At 49.0% G+C, this 22708-nt stretch overlaps 1 protein-coding gene across 2 annotated transcripts in view; it reads right to left on the minus strand.

Moving 5' to 3' along the window:
- The window catches only part of bcl2b (BCL2 apoptosis regulator b), a 44043-nt gene extending 25925 nt beyond the window's left edge, over positions 1 to 18118 (minus strand). For both annotated transcript variants that reach the window (XR_008811352.1, XM_056293372.1), the window contains exon 1: positions 17373 to 18118. Coding sequence is in view for 1 of the 2 variants with exons in the window: in XM_056293372.1 (XP_056149347.1) it covers positions 17373 to 17921 (549 nt within the window). In the remaining variant the exon portion in view is untranslated. The remainder of the gene's footprint in view (positions 1 to 17372) is intronic.
- Between the last annotated feature and the right edge of the window lie 4590 nt (positions 18119 to 22708).

Consider the following 22708-nt stretch of genomic DNA (forward strand, 5'->3'; position numbering starts at 1 on the left):
TGAAGTATTTACATGTCATGTATGTGTCATTATCACATATATATCACATATGAAGTATTTATGTGTCATGTATGAAGTATTTACATGTCATGTATGTGTCATTATCACATATATATCACATATGAAGTATTTACGTGTCATGTATGAAGTATTTACATGTCATGTATGTGTCATTATCACATATATATCACATATGAAGTATTTATGTGTCATGTATGAAGTATTTACATGTCATGTATGTGTCATTATCACATATATATCACATATGAAGTATTTACGTGTCATGTATGTGTCATTATCACATATATATCACATATGAAGTATTTATGTGTCATGTATGAAGTATTTACATGTCATGTATGTGTCATTATCACATATATATCACATATGAAGTATTTACGTGTCATGTATGAAGTATTTACATGTCATGTATGTGTCATTATCACATATATATCACATATGAAGTATTTACGTGTCATGTATGAAGTATTTACATGTCATGTATGTGTCATTATCCGGTCTCTCGGTTTTGGGGGCACAAACTGAGCATCTGGGCTAAGAGACCATAATGTCCTGCTGTCTGTTAATGGCCACGGGTACGGCCAGTTAATACACCGGGAAACCCCAGCGTAGCTGCTGAATGGTGGTGTGTGTCGGGGTGGGGGTGGGGGTGGGGGTGGGGGTGGGGGGGGTATAAATGCTGAATGGCATAGCTAACAGGAAGCTAGGCACCCCGGGGCCATCTGCTCCCTGCCACGGCTCACATGTCACCCTGTGACAACACAGCATTATTGATTCACACCACCACATCCGCTTCTCTGTGTGCACACTGTGTGTGTGTGTGTGTGTGTGTGTGTGTGTGTGTGTGTGTGTGTGTGTGTGTGTGTGTGTGTGTGTGTGTGTGTGTGTGTGTGTGTGCGCACAGTGTTTGTGTGTACTGTGTGTGTGTGTGTGCGCACACTGTGTGTGTGTCTGTGTTTCGTGTGTGTGTGTGTGTGTGTGTGTACTGTGTGTGTGTGTGCGCACTGTGTGAGTGTGTGTGTGTGTGCGTGTGTACAGAGCCATTGTGAGGGCAGCAGATATAATTGATTCACACAAGTAGATCCGCTGCAGTGTTTGCCTGGCTGTAACATATTATGTGTATACAAACTTGACAGACATGAGGAACGCCAGGCCATAATGTCAGTAGAGCTGGCTGCTCTGCCAGCGGAGGAGTCACCCAAGAAACACCCCCGTCACATCTCCAACACCGCCAGGCCACCCCCGTCACATCTCCAACACCGCCAGGCCACCCCCGTCACATCTCCAACACCGCCAGGCCACCCCCGTCACATCTCCAACACCGCCAGCCCAGCCCTGTCATATCTCCAACACCGCCAGGTCAGCCCCGTCACATCTCCAACACCGCCAGGCCACCCCCGTCACATCTCCAACACCGCCAGCCCAGCCCTGTCATATCTCCAACACCGCCAGGTCAGCCCCGTCACATCTCCAGCACCGCCAGGCCACCCCCGTCACATCTCCAGCACCGCCAGGCCACCCCCGTCACATCTCCAACACCGCCAGGCCACCCCCGTCACATCTCCAACACCGCCAGGCCACCCCCGTCACATCTCCAACACCGCCAGGCCACCCCCGTCACATCTCCAGCACCGCCAGGCCACCCCCGTCACATCTCCAACACCGCCAGGCCACCCCCGTCACATCTCCAGCACCGCCAGGCCACCCCCGTCACATCTCCAGCACCGCCAGGCCAGCCCCGTCTCATCTCCAGCACCGCCACGCCACCCCCGTCACATCTCCAACACCGCCAGGCCACCCCCGTCACATCTCCAACACCGCCAGGCCACCCCCGTCACATCTCCAGCACCGCCAGGCCACCCCCGTCACATCTCCAACACCGCCAGGCCACCCCCGTCACATCTCCAGCACCGCCAGGCCACCCCCGTCACATCTCCAACACCGCCAGGCCACCCCCGTCACATCTCCAACACCGCCAGGCCACCCCCGTCACATCTCCAGCACCGCCAGGCCACCCCCGTCACATCTCCAGCACCGCCAGGCCACCCCCGTCTCATCTCCAGCACCGCCACGCCACCCCCGTCACATCTCCAACACCGCCAGGCCACCCCCGTCACATCTCCAACACCGCCAGGCCACCCCCGTCACATCTCCAGCACCGCCAGGCCACCCCCGTCACATCTCCAACACCGCCAGGCCACCCCCGTCACATCTCCAACACCGCCAGGCCACCCCCGTCACATCTCCAACACCGCCAGGCCACCCCCGTCACATCTCCAACACCGCCAGGCCACCCCCGTCACATCTCCAGCACCGCCAGGCCACCCCCGTCTCATCTCCAACACCGCCAGGCCACCCCCGTCACATCTCCAGCACCGCCAGGCCACCCCCGTCACATCTCCAGCACCGCCAGGCCACCCCCGTCACATCTCCAACACCGCCAGGCCACCCCCGTCACATCTCCAACACCGCCAGGCCACCCCCGTCACATCTCCAGCACCGCCAGGCCACCCCCATCACATCTCCAACACCACCAGGCCACCCCCGTCACATCTCCAGCACCGCCGGGCCACCCCCGTCACATCTCCAACACCGCCAGGCCACCCCCGTCACATCTCCAGCACCGCCAGGCCACCCCTGTCACATCTCCAGCACCGCCAGGCCACCCCCGTCACATCTCCAACACCGCCAGGCCACCCCCGTCACATCTCCAGCACCGCCAGGCCACCCCTGTCACATCTCCAGCACCGCCAGGCCACCCCCATCACATCTCCAACACCGCCAGGCCACCCCCGTCACATCTCCAGCACCGCCAGGCCACCCCCGTCACATCTCCAGCACCGCCAGGCCACCCCCATCACATCTCCAGCACCGCCAGGCCACCCCCATCACATCTCCAGCACCGCCAGGCCACCCCCGTCACATCTCCAGCACCGCCAGGCCACCCCCATCACATCTCCAGCACCGCCAGGCCACCCCTGTCACATCTCCAGCACCGCCAGGCCACCCCCGTCACATCTCCAACACCGCCAGGCCACCCCCGTCACATCTCCAGCACCGCCAGGCCACCCCCGTCACATCTCCAACACCGCCAGGCCACCCCCGTCACATCTCCAACACCGCCAGGCCGGCCATTGTTGCAGAAGAATTTCACTGAACAGATGAAATCTCAGCACAGCCCTTCAGAGAGCTCATCTTAAAATACCCACAGCAGTCAGACAATGGGGGAACATTTAACCTTGCCCTATATCTACGTGCCGCGGAGTCTGGGAGGGTTTGCCTGTTGGCAAAGTCATCCGGTCTCGGTAGGCTGCTCATTATACGCGTCCCTCCACGACAGGAAAGGTGGAAAACTCTTTCATCTGCGATCTGAGATGATTCACCGGGACGTCTCTCCCCGTGCAGACAGGCGGGCGGGTTGTGATGAGAATGTGGTGGTGGTTTTGTGCGCACGGTGCAGGGATTTAAATGCAATATGACAATTAGGGGGCAGATGGGAGCGGTGAGGGTAACTCTGCTATATTTAGAGGCCTCTCACATGTCCCTGCATTTTTCAGGGATCTGCACCGTTACCTGACACTGAAACACAGGTCTGCTGCTAATGACCGCCTGGCTACTGGACCGCGCACGTGTGTGTGTGTGTGTGTGTGTGCACGTGTGTGTGCATGTGTGTGTGCGTGCACGTGTGTGTGCATGTGTGTGATGAGGTGGACAAAGAGAGAGAGGGGATGGTGAGAAAGTGAAGAAGAGGGCACTGTGCAAGACAGAGATACAGAGAGATAGAGACGGAGAGAGCGAATGAGAGAGAGAGAGACAGAGAGAGACAACGAATGAGAGAGAGACACAAAGAGAGACAGACAGACAGACAGAGAGACAGCGATAGAGAGAGAGAGGGGCGGAGAGAGACAGAGACAGAGAGAGACAACGAATGAGAGAGAGACACTGAAAGAGAGACAGACAGACAGACAGACAGAGAGACAGCGATAGAGAGAGAGAGAGACAGAGAGAGCGAATGAGAGAGAGACACAGACAGAGACAGAGATAGACAGAGATAGACAGAGATAGAGAGAGACAACGAATGAGAGAGAGACACTGAAAGAGAGACAGACAGAGAGAGAGACAGCGATAGAGAGAGACAGAGAGACGGAGAGAGCGAATGAGAGAGAGAGACAGACAGAGACAGAGATAGACAGAGATAGACAGAGATAGAGAGAGACAACGAATGAGAGAGAGACACTGAAAGAGAGACAGACAGAGAGACAGCGATAGAGAGAGAGAGAGAGACGGAGACAGCGATAGAGACAGAGAGAGACAACGAATGAGAGAGAGACACTGAAAGAGAGACAGACAGACAGAGAGACAGCGATAGAGAGAGAGAGAGACGGAGAGAGCAAATGAGAGAGAGACAGACAGAGATAGAGAGAGACAACGAATGAGAGAGAGACACTGAAAGAGAGACAGACAGACAGAGAGACAGCGATAGAGAGAGAGAGAGACGGAGAGAGCGAATGAGAGAGAGAGACAGACAGAGACAGAGATAGACAGAGATAGAGACAGACAGAGATAGAGAGAGACAACGAATGAGAGAGAGACACTGAAAGAGAGACAGACAGACAGACAGACAGAGACAGAGACAGACAGAGATAGAGAGAGACAACGAATGAGAGAGAGACACTGAAAGAGAGACAGACAGACAGACAGACAGCGATAGAGAGAGAGAGAGAGAGACGGAGAGAGCGAATGAGAGAGAGAGACAGAGAGACAGAGAGAGACAATGAATGAGAGAGAGACACTGAAAGAGAGACAGACAGACAGAGAGACAGCGATAGAGAGAGAGAGAGAGACGGAGAGAACGAATGAGAGAGAGAGACAGAGAGAGACAATGAATGAGAGAGAGACACTGAAAGAGAGACAGACAGAGAGACAGTGATAGAGAGAGAGAGAGAGAATCTGACACTTGGTGCATGGACAGCCCTTGGGGTTCAAGTTGAGGGATATCAATTTAGTGTCCAAGTTTATACCCTCCATATATTATTCATCGGCAGGCTTCCTGAATGGGATACCAGGGTCCTGGAGGGGCTCAGCCACAGTATCCCCCTGAGTGCACCCAAACCGGCAGCAGCAGGTCAAGCAGAATGCCCATTTCTAACAAAACACTAACAGCACACACGATGTTTCGGGGGGAGATGAACTCACAAACCTGACAATGCATTAACCCGAAGGGGTAAGGAGAAACTCCCGGAGAACAGGAGAATCTGCAAAAGACGGCTCAGAAAAGGCTCTATCTGTAACCGCCTACCGCCAACGGTTCAGAGACGAAGTATCACTCGGTGAAACGTCCGTCCACAAAAGAAGAAAACACCCACGCCCTTCACTGGCTGCTCAGGAAAACACTATTATTTATCCCCTGCAGACAGGGCTCCCTAGAGGAGGACCCAGAAATGAGCACACAGGATGGGTGTGGGGGGCCTTGGAGGGGAAACCAGGCCAAATCAGAAAAGATCACATCCAAAAACACTCGTAACAGGCGAACGGAGACTGACTGACAGCTGCTCACAAGGGGACAAAATCATCAGACGTCCTGTATATCGGGGACCTGCAGCACAACAAGATCCACCCTGTGCGAAAACTATTGGTTCTGGTCCCAAAACGGCAGGTTTCAAGTTACCGTGCTTTGGGCTATTTCAGTTTCCTGAGATGTTTGGGATGCTTAAGATGGTGTAGACATGATGTAGGAGCGGGGTGCGTCATGCCAAAGCTGAACAGGAACAACATCAAACCGAATACCTGATTTTACACTGCTCCGTCGTGCCCCCCCCACCCCACCCCTCACCCCATCCACCCACGCCCCCACGCCCCTTGCTAAATATTAACAATGTGATGAAATTGGGTTTGGTAAGTGTGTTCCCGCTTCTCCTAAATTCTGTCTCTGCTGAAAAGACAAGTCTTTCTGGAAGACCGAGTTATAGCCACTTAATATTCAGTTAAGAATCGGGGCGTCCGGGTAGCATAGCGGCCTATTCCGTTGCCTACCAACACGGGGATCGGCGGTTCGAATCCCCGTGTTGCCTCCAGCTTGGTCGGGCATCCCTACAGACACTATTGGCCGTGGGAAGCCGGATGTGGGTATGTGTCCTAATCACTGCACTAGCGCCTCCTCTGGTCGGTTGGGGCGCCTGTTCGGGGGGGGGGGGACTGGGGGGAATAGCGTGATCCTCCCACGTGCTACGTCCCCTGGTAAAACTTCTCACTGTAGGGGGAAAGGAAGCGGCTGGTGACTCCACATGCATGGGAGGAGGCATGTGGTAGTCTGCAGCCCTCCCCAGATCGGCAGAGGGGGTGGAGCAGCGACCAGGATGGCTTGGTAAGCGGGTTAACTGGCCAAGTGCAATTGGGGAGAAAATATATATATTCAGTTAAGAATCAATCCCAAGGTGTCTTCATTGATCCAATTTGCAACTCCAATTTGATAGGGACCACATGAACAACGTTGCCACTGCCTTACTCCCAATGCATTAAAGGTACAGTGAGGGCAGACGATATATTAACAATGTGAGTCGGGGAGTGGAAACATATAATGCATTGCAGCTTAGCCTTGTACACTGTATGTGTGCTCATCTACATACACGCTAAAAAATTTGCAATAAGGCCGAAAGAACAAAGACAGCTTTGACAGTCACAACAGTAACAAAAGCCAAAGTTTTATCATCATACCTTCAGAAGCAAGTAAAAATTGTGTTCAAAATGGGATGTTGCAAAAGAACAAGACATTTGTCAAAAACATTGCGACAACAGCTCAGATAAAGCCTATATATTTCAAGGCTTTAACAAGCCTAACAGCTTATGTAGACAATTTATGGGTCTGTCGGGCGCAGTCTAAATAGATAACCCTACAAATGTAGCGTGGCTGTAATGCTACAGACCTTTGTTGGAGAGCAATTTTATGGGCAAATAAAAATTTCAGTGAGACATTGTGGGATATGAAACCCAGTTTCACAACCCAGCCACTGAGGATGCACAAGCCAGTGCATTTTTAGTGCCAGTCCCAAGCCCTCATAAATGGGAAGGGTTGCATCAGGAAGGGTATCTGGCATAAGACCTTTGCCAAATCAAATATGCAGATCATACATCAGATTTTCATACTGGATCAGTTGAGTCCCGGATTACCAATGACTGCTACCTGTACTGTTGGCCAGCAGAGTGCTGGTGGAAACCATGCTACTGTTGGGCAAAGGAGAAGGAGATGGGGAAGGCATGTGCAGAGGCAGCAGGAGACAAGGAAGGGTAAGAGTTTGGAGGTGGGAGTCGGAACTTTGAATGTTGGCACTATGACTGGTAAATGGAGAAGAGAGCCGGCTGATATGATAGAAAGAAGGAAAGTAGATATACTGTGTGTGCAAGAGACTAGGTGGAAGGGGAATAAGGCCAGGAGTAGTGGAGGCGTGTTCAAACTATTCTACCATGGTGTGAATGGGAGGAGAAATGGGGTAGGGGGAATTATGAAGGGATAGTATGTCGGAGGTCAAGAGCGTATCGGACAGAGTGATGAGTATGAAGTTGGAAATCGAAAGGCTGTTGATGAATGTTATCAGCACATATGCCCCACCAGTTGGGTGTGAGATGGAAGAGAAAGAAGAATTCTGGAGTGAGTTGGATGACGTGGTAGAGAGTGTACCCAAGGAGGAGAGAGTGGTAATTGGAGTGGACTTCAATGGGCATGTAGGTGAAGGAAACAGAGGTGAGCTATGTTATATGGTTTGGAGACAGTGGCACTGATGAAAAGATAGGAGGTGGAGCTGGAGGTGGCAGAGTTGAAGATGTTAAGATTTTCATTGGGAATGATGAAGGACAGGATTAGGGACGAGTTTATTAGAGGGACAGCTCAGGTTGGATGGTTTGGAGAAGAAGCAAGAGATGCAAGATTGAGATGGTTTGGACATGTGCGGAGGAGAGATGCTGGGTATATTGGGAGAAGGATGCTGAATATGGAGCTCCAAGGTAAGAGGAGAAGAGGAAGGCCAAAGAGGAGGTTTATGGATGTGGTGAGGGAGGGCATGCAGGTGGCTGGCGTGACAGCCAAAAGGGAGCAGCCAAAAGTAGTAGCAGTAGTAGTAGTAGTAGATTGTGGGATATGAAACATGCACACACACGCACACACAGGTAAAGATATCTCAGGATATCATGAGCGAGTACTTCCTCTGGTGCAAACAGATTTGAGCACTATTACCTTGTGAGTACCAAATCCACTGTTAGCAAAAAGTAACGTGAAAGTTGTTTACCTAAATATTTGTACCACAAAAGATAAATGTTTGGCACCATCTCAATCCTGGTATTATTGGATCTCAATGTTACATTTGACACAGTTGACTACATCATATTACTAGACCGATTGGGAAATTGGTTGGGACTTTCTGGCACAGCAATAAACTGGTTTGAATCTTACTTAAAGGACAAGTACTACTTTGTGTCTACAGGTAATTACAAAACTGAGTGTACAAAAATTGATCTGTGGAATTCCCCAAGGCTCCATTCTGGGACCACTTCTGTTTAACATTTATATGCTCCCACTAGTTCAGATTATGAAAAACAACAAAATATGTCACCATAATTATGCAGTTGACACACAGATTTACATCCATATCACCACGGGACTATAATCCCATACAAGCACCGAGTAAGTGCATTGAACAAATCAACGATTGGATGTCTTGGAATTTTCGTCAATTTAACAAAGATAAAACTGAAGTAACCGTCTTTGGAGCCAAGGAAGAAAGATTAAAAGGAAGCACTCAGCTACATTTGGTAATGTTAAAAACCATGAACCAAGCCATAAATCTTGGTGTAGCCATGGACTCAGACCTGAATTTCAGTACCCACTTTAAGATAATTACAACCTACTATCACCTGAAGAATTTGTCAAGTATAAAGATTTATATCTCAGCAGGATTTGGAAAAACGTGTCCATGTATTTATCTTCTTCTCGACCCAACTACTGTAATGGTGTCTTTACAGGTCTCTCTAAAAAAATTGATCGAACAGCTGATTCAGAATGCTGCTGCTCAAGTCCTCATTAAGATGAAAAGAGTGGATCACATCACTCCAGTTCTGATGTCATTACACTGGCTTCCTGTCCATCAAAGAATTGATTTTAAAGCTCTGTTCTTGGTTTATAAAGTGCTGAATGGTTTAAGGCCAAAATATATATATTTTCTAATTTCCCCCCCCTTTTTCTCCCCAGTTGTACTTGGCCAGCTACCCCACTCTTCTGAGCCGCCCTGGTCGCTGCTCCACCCCCTCTGCCAAGCCGGGGATGGCTGCAGACTACCACATGCTTCCTCCGATACATGTGGAGTTGCTGCTTCTTTTCACCTGATAGTGAGGCGTTTCACCAGGGGGACGTAGCGCGTGGGAGGATCACGCCATCCCCCCCAGTTCTCCCTCCCCCCTGAACAGGTGCTCCGACCGACCAGAGGATGCGCTAGTGCAGCGACCAGGACACACGCCCACATCCGGCTTCCCAACCCCACACACGGCCAATTGTGTCTGTAGGTACGCCCGACCAAGCTGGAGGTAACGGGGATTCAAACCGGTGATCCCCGTGTTGATAGGCCCCGGAATAGACCGCCATACCACCCAGACGCCCCCCCAAAATACATTTCTGATCTTCTGCTACACTATGAACCATCCAGACCTCTCAGATCGTCTAGGACGTCTGCTGTCCCCAAAGTCAAAACGAAACATGGAGAGGCAGCGTTCAGTCTTCATGGACCCCATGTGTGGAACAAACTCCCAGAAAACTGCAGGTCTGCTGCAACTCTCAGTTCTTTTAAATCAAAGGTGAAGCCATTCTTGTTTGCCGCTGCATACGATTAAATCAAATTTGAAGCTTTTGATTATCATCTTACACTGCACTGTAACTTTTACTCTCTTTATTTGTTTTTTAAATGTCTTTTTATTGCCTTATGTTGCTTTTCTTAATGCTTTTTTATGTTCGGTGTAAAGAAGTTTGAATTGCCTTTATGCTGAAACGTGCTATAGCAATAAATTTGCCTTGGCTTGCCTTACCAAACAAAGGGCTTTGTGCTTGAAGTATTTCAGTGAAACAGATAGCCGAGAGACGAGAAATCTCGGTGGGTAAGGAGCGTTCATATCTGACTGGTTGAGAGAGCCGGAGCCCGAAGCTGGCTGGGTCAATAGGAAATGTTTCTGAGATTACAGTCCCTGGGCTGGTGGGTGTAAACACAGTGGCAGATGGTGAGCGACTGAGGCCTACGCAGTAAAAGGGGTACAAAAAAGGGGAAAATGTTGGCCCCTTCGAGGCCTGCTAAGCTTTTCTGTGTTTTACAGTCTCTGTTACTGGCTTGGTAGTCCCCATCCTGAGACAAGATCATGTAAGATCGGCTCAATGTTATAATTTCTCAAGCCCGCTGGACACCATTTGCTATTTGTTGGTAATTGCCCCTCCTTTACACATCCTTAATGCACTAAATGTACAAGACTTTGCATCCTACTGGACGTGAAAAGAAGTGTGTATAGTATTGAAAAATGCCTTTGTCTGGGAGGATTTGGAGCTTTTCTTGAATCAACTGCTTATTCTCCCTTGATGAAAAGATGTTTTCAGAGAAATGAGACTTCAGGGAGCAAGCGTGTCATGATAGATCATTTCCTTAGAGACTGCAGAGGATTTCACGAAAGCAAACTTCAGGGTCGGGGCAAGCACGTGAAAGAACTATTAAAAGTTTGTGACCAAGAGTTTGAAGATTTAACCGAGCTCGCTCTGAAAACTTAATGTAAACTCCCATTGTCGGAGCTGAAACCCGAGAGAGGAGAAATAAATGGAGCCTTTCTTAGAGAACTGTAGAGGTCCCTTTTGTTCAGAATGAGACTTTATTTCCCAGCAGAGTTTAATGAGTGGGAGAAAACAACCAAGATTTCTATTCGCCCTCATGAGCAGTTATAACTCAGACTGAAGCAAGCAGAATGTATCTCATCTCTTCATTTGCAAAGTCAAAATCATGAACAGCTGAGACCAAACTGGAATAACAAGGAAAAACTGAGGGGGACAAGACAGCCCTTCTTGGTTCAGAATAGAGGACCATATCCATACTTGAAGCCTGTTACAGTATAAAAGCACAAGTGTTGTCTGTCTGAGCCTCTATTGACTATCACTGGAGAGGCTCCGGGTGTCTTCATCTTACTATAATATGACAGCCTTAAGTTTCTCTGTCTTCCATCTTGGGAGAGACTTGCTTCAATTCAAAGGTCTCAGTCTAAACCGTTTAAGGATTTGCAAAATAACACGCGCAAATAATCGAATTATCCCCATTTCCAGCATTGTCTCGAGTTTGAGAGACTGCATTCGGGTCTGGGCAGAAATAAATAGGATGCAAGTGAAAGCTCATCTCCAATTTTGCTCTTCGTGTGTGTGGTTGCGCCTCTGTTGTCAGGAAGTTGTTCCTCTGCATTTTCAGCAGACGCGTCGCCCATATGGAGATTAATTACTTCCCTGAACGTCCCAGATCCACTCAGCCTCAGCACGGGAGCAGGGGAGTGCAAGGCAAACGCACACAGCCCCATAGTAACATGTAACATCCCACCCTTCCACTTCCTGGCTGTGTATAGGGAATCCCCCACGGATTCTGCCCCACCCAACCTGTCGTTCATTGTCTCCCTTTTTGAGCAAGCGTGCACGCACACACACACACACACACACACACACACACACACACACACACACACACACACAACACTACAAGCAGCACTCCTCACACAATCGGCTCGGTGTGCTGCTTTGGGATTGGTACTGAGAGGGGGTTATCCTCCGGTCATTTGCTGCATACTACAAATGGTTTCTTAGGGATAATTCCTCCTGCACCACTGTAGTTGCACTGAACAAGGAATGAAAAAGCAAGAGATTCATTTCTCAGTGCCAGCTTTGAGTCCGTCTTAAAGCGAGCCCTCGTAAATTGTGAAATTGCTGTGTTTGTGATGGATAGAAAGTAACAGCGAGCTATGGTAATCACCTGAAAGCCAGACAATTATCTCAGGTCGAGCGTGCAATTCCAGATGTCATACTTCCGCTTCCGGTGTGGGAAGATGGCGGCGCGAATTCACATTTGCGGCAGCCTCACCCAGTACCGTCCACGCAGTGTCTTTGTCCACGTCTAAGTTTGTCTTTGTTTGATGGCTGGGAGAGCTGGATCGGCTGAGCGAGCTTGGTCCGCTGTGTCTCGTGGGCCCAGGGACCACGGCCCTGCCTGGAGCTGTGCCCGAAGAAGAAACACCGAGGGCGCTCTGACAGGACGCGGAAGTGGGGCAGGCTAAGCTAACTGCTAGCCCATGCGGACCGGCAGTTCCGATAACACCAAGGGTGGTCTGGCAGCGGCCTCACCTGTGTTTTTAGTGCCGTCGTGAGGAGTGCGGGGAGGTGTGTCGAAGGTGTCTGGCTGGGAGAGCTGGTGCTGCACCAGCTGGGAGAGCTTGGTCTGCTGCGTCCTGTGGGCCCAAATACCACGGCCCTGACCGGAGCTGTGCCCAAAGAGGAAAAACCGAGGGTGATCTGACAGGACGCGGAAGCGGGGCAGACTAAGCTAACTGCTAGCCCATGCAGACGTTCATTCTTCTGGACAGGGATTTCTGTTTAGTTTAGCTATATGTGTTAGTTTGGATATGTGTGTTCTTGCAGTTCTTGTAGTTGTTGCATGTGTTTTTGTCTTTGTGTTGCACTGCTGGGGAGAACAAACAACAAATGAAGTGTTTCTGATTCCGACTTCAGATTCACTTTGTGCAGTCGTTTTACCTTAAAGAGGGAACCCACGACGTCCCACAGGTGTCTCACGTGTGAATGAGGCTGCAGCCACATCTCATCTATGTGTCTCTATGTGTCCTACTGCCTCGGTCTGAAACACACTATTACCCTGTTTCTGCCCCAGAAAGGTTATTTCTCTCACCACAAAAGGACAGAAGTGGATGAACAGGTGGAAAAAGGCAGTGTTGGGGACAATGAAAGGACAGTCTTTCAGATGCTGAGGTGTATGAAGTCATCCCTGCGGAAAAAGAGCCGTTTCTCCCCGGGATGGTTGGTACAAACAACTGCTGCCTTGTTATTTCTGAGCAGCAGATAGTTTTGTTTAGCCAAAAGTATATTTGGCTTACTGGTAATGCCTAGACTCAACAGCGGAAAAGTGGGCACTCCTATTTTTGGGCTCAAATTGTCCCAAAAAAACAAACAAACAAAAAAAAAACAGGAAACAGAGGGTGGCTGATAGAGAGCTGTTTTCACAACACCCTCACCTGTCAGAATGTCACATTTAGGTTAATGAGCCACCCATTTTTAGGATGGAGGAAAACACGCTGACACGCAATGAAACAAAGTCAGCAAACGTCAAGAACCAGCCTATGTCGACACTCAGAGCCACAGTCTTCCTTTCTGCTAAAACAAACAAACAAAAAAACAAAAAACAGGATTCATGAAATGAATGCCTTTTGTCAAAAGCAAAAATAACTTCATGAATGCAAATGGACACTGGCCACATTCAGGAGACCGTTCAAGTCAAATGACAAGGAGATTTCCATCCATCCATTATCCAAACCGCTTATCCTGCTCAGGGTGGTGGGGATTCTGGAGCCTGTCCCAGAACATCAGTTGAAAAGGTAATTGAAATTTCATTTGTTAAATTCCACCCAGGTCAAATTTGACCAAACTAGCATGCTTGTACTAAACCTGTACGTGTTGGATATTTCTGACAATATAAGTCTGAACATATGAAGAGCCTTCAGCACAGAGAGCAGACAAGACCTAACCAAGCAGTTGGTGGACTCACTCCAGCACAACCACCACCATCTGCAGCGCAGGAGCGTCAGCACTGCAACACATTTGTTGGAAAATAAATGTGAAATACAACAGCGGCGGTGGGTGTGCAGTCCACGCAGGGGGGAGAAAGTGAGTCCAATAATTTCCATAACATGAGTGGTGACTGCTAGTCAGAACAAAACCATCAATCCACCAAACTCAGCCCCCGATTCATGACCTACATCCAAGAAAGCTGATAAAAGCTCTACATTCTCTGATAAAAACTCTACATTCTCTGATAAAACTCTACATTCTCTGGCACAACAGCAGCGAGGAGCAGCCTGGAGAACCAAGGTTGTTAATGCTGCATGTTCAGTGATGAATAATGGCTCATTTTATATTTCTGGGTGGGGGAAGAAAGGAGAAAACAAGACAAATAATAGCAAAAAGAAAAAACAAAACTTAAACTAAACTCCAGATGAGGTTCCATGGCCGTTGAGTGGGAGAACATCAGTTATCAGATGTCAAGTTGTAACCGAAATACAAACGCCATGGAATTCCCCCACCTGACAGGTGTTTGAATGAACATAAATCAACATCAGCGTCTGTTAGAAAAGAGGGAAATGGGGGGGGGGGTAATCTTGTGTTATTTCTACTACTAGTACTTATTTCTAAACCAACATCATTTGCATGGGGCTTGGTCAGGACTTGGCACGGAGATGCATTAAAATGATTTAAACTGGATACGTATGCTTTCAGTTAATCCTGAATAATCCTCTGGATTAAAAAGACTGCTCTCCAGTCAATGCAGAGCAGCAGAGATACAGTCATCTCTACCCAGCTGGAAAACACAGGCTGGGATGACCTACATTGTGTAGTAAGGCACAGGCTCCAGAGACCTCTTGCAGGCATCAAGGCAGCCAAGCCATCTCCACCTCTAAGGCACAGGTTGGAAACACAGACAAAAAGAGCCCAAATGTGGATGCACAGAGGAGCGCTTATTAAACACACGGGCAGAAAAGGGATTGGCGCCCAGTTTTCCTTGAGGGGCCCTCTCCCTCTGTTGCCTGCCTTTGATATGTGGTGTAACCTGCCACCTTCAGGGGCAGGGCCGACTCGGGGGAGATGTTAAACGCTCCTTCCTTTGGAGATGAAATGCTCGATATAAATCATTGATTAGCCTCCAACCCCCGTCACCTTCTGGCAAGATAACCGAGCAGCGTGAACGCTATGTTCTCATTAAAAGCACCTCTGCCAATTAGAAGCTAATTCATGGCAAACTGGTTTTGTGGCAGCCCAAGCCGCAGTACTAGTGCAGAGGTAGTGGTTGCACTGTTCTCTACTAGGAACAGCAACTGCAAGAAAGCGAAAATATGTAGGGTATAGCATGCTGCTAACAAATATGGACCTGTTTTTGTCTCTGGATGTGAAGATGTGCACATATGTGCGTGTTTGTAAGAAGCTAGAATGATTGTAAGACGCTAGGTAAAGCTAGAGTTTGTAAGAAGCTAGAGTGTTTGTAAGAAGCTAGGTAAAGCTAATGTTTGCAAAAAGCTGGGTAAAGCTCGAGTTTGTAAGAAGCTAGGTAAAGCTAAAGTTTGTAAGAAGCTAGGCAAAGCTAGGGTGTTGGTGAAAAGCTAGGTAAAGCTAGACTTTGTAAGAAGCTAGGTAAAGCTAGTTTGTAAGAAGCTAGGTAAAGCTAGAGTGCTTGTAAGAAGCTAGGTAAAGCTAGTTTGTAAGAAGCTAGGTAAAGCTAGAGTTTCTAAGAAGCTAGGTAAAGCTAGACTTTGTAAGAAGCTAGGTAAAGCTAGAGTGTTTGTAAGCAGCTAGGTAAAGCTAGACTTTGTAAGAAGCTAGGTAAAGCTAGAGTGTTTGTAAGAAGCTAGGTAAAGCTAGAGTGTTTCTAAGAAGCTAGGTAAAGCTAGAGTGTTTCTAAGAAGCTAGGTAAAGCTAGAGTTTCTAAGAAGCTAGGTAAAGCTAGAGTGTTGGTAAGAAGCTAGGTAAAGCTAGAGTGTTGGTAAGAAGCTAGGTAAAACTAGAGTGTTTGTAAGAAGCTAGGTAAAGCTAGATTGTTTGTAAGAAGCTAGGTAAAGCTAGATTGTTTGTAAGAAGCTAGGTAAAGCTAGAGTGTTTGTAAGAAGCTAGGTAAAGGTAGACTTTGTAAGAAGCTAGGTAAAGCTAGAGTGTTGGTAAGAAGCTAGGTAAAGCTAGAGTGTTTCTAAGAAGCTAGGTAAAGCTAGAGTGTTGGTAAGAAGCTAGGTAAAGCTAGAGTGTTGGTAAGAAGCTAGGTAAAGCTAGAGTGTTGGTAAGAGGCTAGGTAAAGCTAGAGTGTTGGTAAGAAGCTAGGTAAAGCTAGAGTTTCTAAGAAGCTAGGTAAAGCTAGAGTTTCTAAGAAGCTAGGTAAAGCTAGAGTGTTGGTAAGAAGCTAGGTAAAGCTAAAGTTTGTAAGAAGCTAGGTAAAGCTAGAGTTTCTAAGAAGCTAGGTAAAGCTAGAGTGTTTGTAAGAAGCTAGGTAAAGCTAGACTTTGTAAGAAGCTAGGTAAAGCTAGAGTGTTTCCAAGAAGCTAGGTAAAGCTAGAGTTTCTAAAGAAGCTAGGTAAAGCTAGACTTTGTAAGAAGCTAGGTAAAGCTAGAGTGTTTCCAAGAAGCTAGGTAAAGCTAGAGTTTCTAAGAAGCTAGGTAAAGCTAGAGTTTCTAAGAAACTAGATAAAGCTAGAGTGTTTCTAAGAAGCTAGGTAAAGCTAGAGTTTCTAAGAAGCTAGATAAAGCTAGAGTGTTGGTAAGAAGCTAGGTAAAGCTAGACTTTGTAAGAAGCTAGGTAAAGCTAGAGTGTTTCTAAGAAGCTAGGTAAAGCTAGACTTTGTAAGAAGGTAGGTAAAGCTAGAGTGTTTCCAAGAAGCTAGGTAAAGCTAGAGTTTCTAAAGAAGCTAGGTAAAGCTAGAGTGTTGGTAAGAAGCTAGGTAAAGCTAGTGTCCCCATTAAACACCCGATGCCTCCATCTGTCATGCAGATCCCTTGACAGTGGTGCTGATGTTCTGGGCCGTGACCGGTCGTGCCCGGAGGCCTGAACACATTAACCCAATAGTTTCCTGTGCCCTGACATGTGTCTCTCTGGCCTCCCCTCTCCTGCAAGAATAATGGCCAAGCTGAGGCACGCCATTTGGCACCCTCCGCCTATTAGGGAGCAGGTAAAAACACTCAAACGCTGAAATAACCGTTCTGTGCTTTCCCCGAATCAGAGATCAAATATCTCTTTTCACGCACTTCCCTTTTTTCCCTCCTTAGATAATGGAGCTCTCCTGATCAGAGGACAGCTGCCGGTGACGTCACATTTTTAAGGGCGGGCTTTATACGAGGGCGTCGGGTGGGGTGGGCGGGGGGGTGTGACAGAGTAGACAGAGTCTCATTGGCCTGACAAGCTTGACAAACAACCCGAACAGCCAATGAGCGCCGGTCGCGAAGCGACGCGGCTGACCTCGGGACGGCGGCTCTAGAAGCGGGGCAGCGCTGGGGTGGTGTGTGTGTGTGGTGCTGGCCGCGGTACGGACTTGGACCTTACCCATCCCCCGTTGTCGTGGATCCAGCCGCTCAGGGGGCCGTTCAAATACTCCGTCATCCAGTCGGCGATGTGCTCCACCTGCGACGGCAGCTCCTTGTCCGCGCACTCCGCGCACACGGTGCCCCCGAACTCGAAGAAGGCGATAATCCGGCCCCAGTTCACCCCGTCCCTGAACAGCTCGTCCACCACCTCGGTGAACCTGCGGCGCGCCGCGGCGGACGTCAGGTACAGCTGGTGGGACATCTCCGTGAAGTCCGGCTGGTACAGTCTCTCCAGCTCGTCCCCGGCGTCGCGCAGCACCCTGTGCACGGCGGCGTGCGGGTCCGGCTGCAGGAGCCGGCCGGAGCCGGGGCGGCTGACGCTCACCGGCCCGCCGCCGCCGCCGTCGGCTCCGCGGCACCGCCGGACCGGAGCCGACGGAGGGGACACGGCCGAGCCGTAGTTGGCGGCGCCCCCCTCCCCGGCGTCGTCAAATTCCCACACGTAGCCCCGTTTGGAGAGTTTATGGCAGATGTACTTTTCCACAATATCGCGGTTGCCCTCGTTCATCTTAACAGCTTCTTTTGGCACTTGGCTTTAGAAAGACGGGAGAGCCGCTGCCTACAGAAAACGCTCCATTACCCAAATCCGTGCGCTCTCCTCTCTCTCTCCCCCCCCCCCCACGACGCCACGCAATAATAAACTAGAGCAATCCGCATGCAGTGCGTAAATCCTGAACGTTCGAGACCCCCCCCCCGCCACCCCACCCCCCTTAGATTGGAACAAGAAGAAGAGTATTTTACCGACTGCGTAAAGATAAAACTGCTAAAAGTCCGAAAATACTGCCAGCCGTGCCAGAAGCTGCTCCGTTGTAGTCGTTCCCCCCCCCCCGGAGCCCTGGAGAGAAGTGGACCGACCTTCCTCTGCGCACAAACCCCGTGGATACGCGGAAGAGGCTGGGATGAACGTTCGCCCGCACACGCGCACGCACGCACACGTGTGTAGAAGCGACGTGAAGAAGACGAGCCCAAGTTGGCCGTCGCCTCTGGAAGGTGCGAGCGACGCCGCCGACGAGGAAGGGCAGCGGTCACGCACGGGGGCGCAGGCGCGGGCGCGAGTGCGAGCGAGCCAGACAAGGTCGGACTGAAAATCCGCTCCACGCAACCGCTGCTCATATCGTCAGGTCCCTGCCCACTTCCCAGTGGGCTGCGCTCTCTCTGCTGAGGTATTTCCTACGTCACTGACGCTCAGTCGTTTATTTTTTATTTGATTTTTTTTCTATTTGATTTTTTTTTCGCTTCAGCATACGCTTCTTGGAGACCCCCCTCTCCCCCCCCCCCCCACCAAAAAAGTGCAGATCCAGAACTGGCCACAACCACATTCGTGACATTGCTTATTGCAGTCGAGTGTCCTTATCTGTCGCGAGTGTAAAGCCAGAGAACGAAGGAATGACCAGTGGAAAGAGGAGGAGGAGGGGGGGCATTCTAGATCAGGGGGGGTGGCCAGTCTTATCCAGAAGGGGCCGGTGTGGGTGCAGGTTTTTTGTTCCGACCAAGCAGTTACACACCTGTGTCTCCTAGTCAAGTTCCTCAGCAGAGACTCGACTGGCTGGTTCGTGGGATCAGGTGTGTAACTGCTTGGCTGGAAGAAAAACCTGCACCCACACCGGCCCCCTTCTGGGTAAGACCGGCCGCCCCTGATCCAGAGGCAGGGCTCATCCGGATGCAGAGAAGTCAAGTCCGTTTCATTTGTGTAGCCCAGTATCACAAAGTACCAATGTGCCTCAAGGGGCTTTACAGCAACACAACATCCTGTCCCTAGACCCTCACATCAGATAAGGAACACCTCCCTAAAAACCTTTAACGGGGAGAGAGCTCAGGGAGAGCACCAGAGGAGGGAGGATCTCTCCCCCAAGACGCACAACGTGCCATGATGTTGCGTTTACACACTTTACACGATACAACACTGAAAGGGGATAACACAATTATAATGGACTTATAAAATATTTGAAGAATATGGGTGGCACAGTGGTTAGCGCCGTCGCGTCACACCAAGAAGGTCCTGGGTTCGGGCCCCGGGGTAGTCCAACCTTGGGGGTGGTCCTCTGTGTGGGGTCCGCATGTTGTCTGGGTGGGTTTCCTCCCCCAGTCCAGAGACACGGAGGTCAGCTGACTCGGTCGTACTAAACTGTCCCTAGATGTGTGACTGTGAGTGAGCTAGGTCCGGCCGATTATCGGCTTAGATTGTCATCTTTCACATCCTCGTTATCGGCATATTTTTATCGGCCAAGCCGATATTTTTTGAAGTCACGAACTGAAAATGTTTATTATTTCCTCACATGCAGAAAAAAAAGGTTTTGAAACAATCACAGGACGAGGAGAGATGTGATCTATTAGACGCTCCGACAAATGCAGCAACCACATTTCGCTGCACAGCAGCAAGGTTGTGAAAATAAACCTCACAATGAAGCTACAACCTCTACTCATGCAGCTGCAACTCACCTGCACAGTTTTCAAGGCATTTCTACATTTTTGCAGAAGTCTTTAAACCTTCTCAGAATTGGCAACGTCATTCCTTCAAAATACACGATCGACAGTTGCTTTTATAAACTGTCACCAAGTTTCATAAAGGAGGAGAGCCGAGGCCACCTCTGGTAGACTGGCAGGGCTGTCAGTCAATGTTCCACCTTCATATATGACCAGGTGACCAGGTAATAATACACTGACTAGTGATAAGTACCTCATGCAACAGACTCCCACCTCCTGCAGGTACTACACTGACTAGTGATAAGTACCTCATGCAACAGACTCCCACCTCCTGCAGGTACTACACTGACTAGTGATAAGTACCTCATGCAACAGACTCCCATCTACTGCAGGTACTACACTGACTAGTGATAAGTACCTCATGCAACAGACTCCATCTACTGCATGTAATAATACACTGACTAGTGATACGTACCTCATACAACAGACTCCCACCTCCTGCAGGTACTACACTGACTAGTGATAAGTACCTCATACAACAGACTCCCACCTCCTGCAGGTACTACACTGACTAGTGATAAGTACCTCATGCAACAGACTCCCACCTCCTGCAGGTACTACACTGACTAGTGATAAGTACCTCATACAACAGACTCCCACCTCCTGCAGGTACTACACTGACTAGTAATAAGTACCTCATACAACAGACTCCCACCTCCTGCAGGTACTACACTGACTAGTGATAAGTACCTCATGCAACAGACTCCATCTACTGCATGTAATAATACACTGACTAGTGATAAGTACCTCATGCAACAGACTCCCACCTCCTGGGGGTACTACACTGACTAGTGATAAGTACCTCATGCAACAGACTCCCACCTCCTGCAGGTACTACACTGACTAGTGATAAGTACCTCAAGCAACAGACTCCATCTACTGCAGGTACTACACCGACTAGTGATAAGTACCTCATGCAACAGACTCTCATTTACTGCAGGTACTACACTGGCTAGTAATAAGTACCCCATGCAACAGACTCTCATTTACTGCATGTAACACACTGACTAGTAATAAGTACCTCATGCAACAGACTCCCATCTACTGCAGGTAATGCACTGACAAGTGATAAGTACCCCATGCAACAGACTCTCATTTACTGCATGTAACACACTGACTAGTAATAAGTACCTCATGCAACAGACTCCCATCTACTGCAGGTACTGCACTGACTAGTGATAAGTACCCCATGCAACAGACTCTCATTTACTGCATGTAATACACTGATTATTGATAAGTACCTCATGCAACAGACTCCCATCTACTGCAGGTACTACACTGACTAGTAATAAGTACCTCATGCAACAGACTCCCATCTACTGCAGGTACTACACTGACTAGTGATAAGTACCTCATGCAACAGACTCCATCTACTGCAGGTAATACACTGATTATTGATAAGTACCTCATGCAACAGACTCCCATCTACTGCAGGTACTACACCGACTAGTAATAAATACCTCATGCAACCGACTCTCATCTACTGCAGGTAATAATACACTGACTAGTAATAAATACCTCATGCAACAGACTCCCATCTACTGCAGGTACTACACTGACTAGTGATAAGTACCTCATGCAACAGACTCCCATCTACTGCAGGTACTACGCCGACTAGTGATAAGTACCTCATGCAACAGACTCCCACCTACTGCAGGTACTACACCGACTAGTGATAAGTACCTCATGCAACAGACTCCCATCTACTGCAGGTACTACACTGACTAGTGATAAGTACCCCATGCAACAGATTCTCATCTACTGCAGGTACTACGCCGACTAGTGATAAGTACCTCATGCAACAGACTCCCACCTCCTGCAGGTACTACACCGACTAGTGATAAGTACCCCATGCAACCCCACCTCAAAAACCCCCAACTAGCACTTTAAAGATGAGAGAAGGGAACATGATGACAGTAATTCAAATTTTTCCATTCGGTTCAGTCAAAGCCTGCTGGGAGCTCTTTAACCAGTTTACGAGTGTCTATTTTAATATTATCATTATTCAATTTGATCAAAGTTTACTTCCTGCGTCCATGCCGTTTGATTCATTCCATCTTCACGTTTTGGAAGTTATTTATTTTCAGTTATAAAAGAACTCCACTCAGACTGTTATCTAGCGCCTTGAATGAACATCATGCACTTTCATTTTTTGAAATATTTTCTGCTTTACACAAAATTCAATCAAACACATGTTCATTTAAAGGCAGCCTCGTGTTGGGTTTGTGTTGCTGTAAATTTTGGCACAACATTTTTTTACATTTACTGCAACTGAATATCGGCCCCAAATATCGGTTATCGGCCTCCATAACTTACCCATAATCGATTTCGGCCCTGAAAAAAACAAACAAACAAACAAAACCCCCCCCAATATCGGTCGACCCCTAGTGTGATGACCCTGTGATGGTCTGGCGGCCTGTCCAGGGCGTCTCCCCCCCTGCCGCCCAGTGACTGCTGGGATAGGCTCCAGCATCCCCGCCACCCTGAGAGCAGGATAAGCGGTTCAGATAATGAGATGAAGAATACGATGAGGAGGATGCCAGGCAGTGTCCAGACGCCACTGGAACAGCCCAGGACCCGAGCCATGCGACCACCATCACCATGGAGACCTGACAGGAGGACAGACTGTGTCTGTGTGCAGCAGCGTGGCTGAAGCACAGAAGAAAAAAGTAAAAAACCTGAGGATTGGGAGGATGCTGCCTGCCTGCCTTCCTGCCTGCCTGCCTGGTGATTTACGATACCCTGAGCAGCAGAGGACCCCCCCCCCCCAAAAAATCTGCGGAAGACCTCCTTTCATCTCCATGTGAATGG

This window comes from Lampris incognitus, chromosome 14 (assembly GCF_029633865.1).
Source record: "Lampris incognitus isolate fLamInc1 chromosome 14, fLamInc1.hap2, whole genome shotgun sequence".
In the NCBI taxonomy this organism is placed as follows: Eukaryota; Metazoa; Chordata; class Actinopteri; order Lampriformes; family Lampridae; genus Lampris; species Lampris incognitus.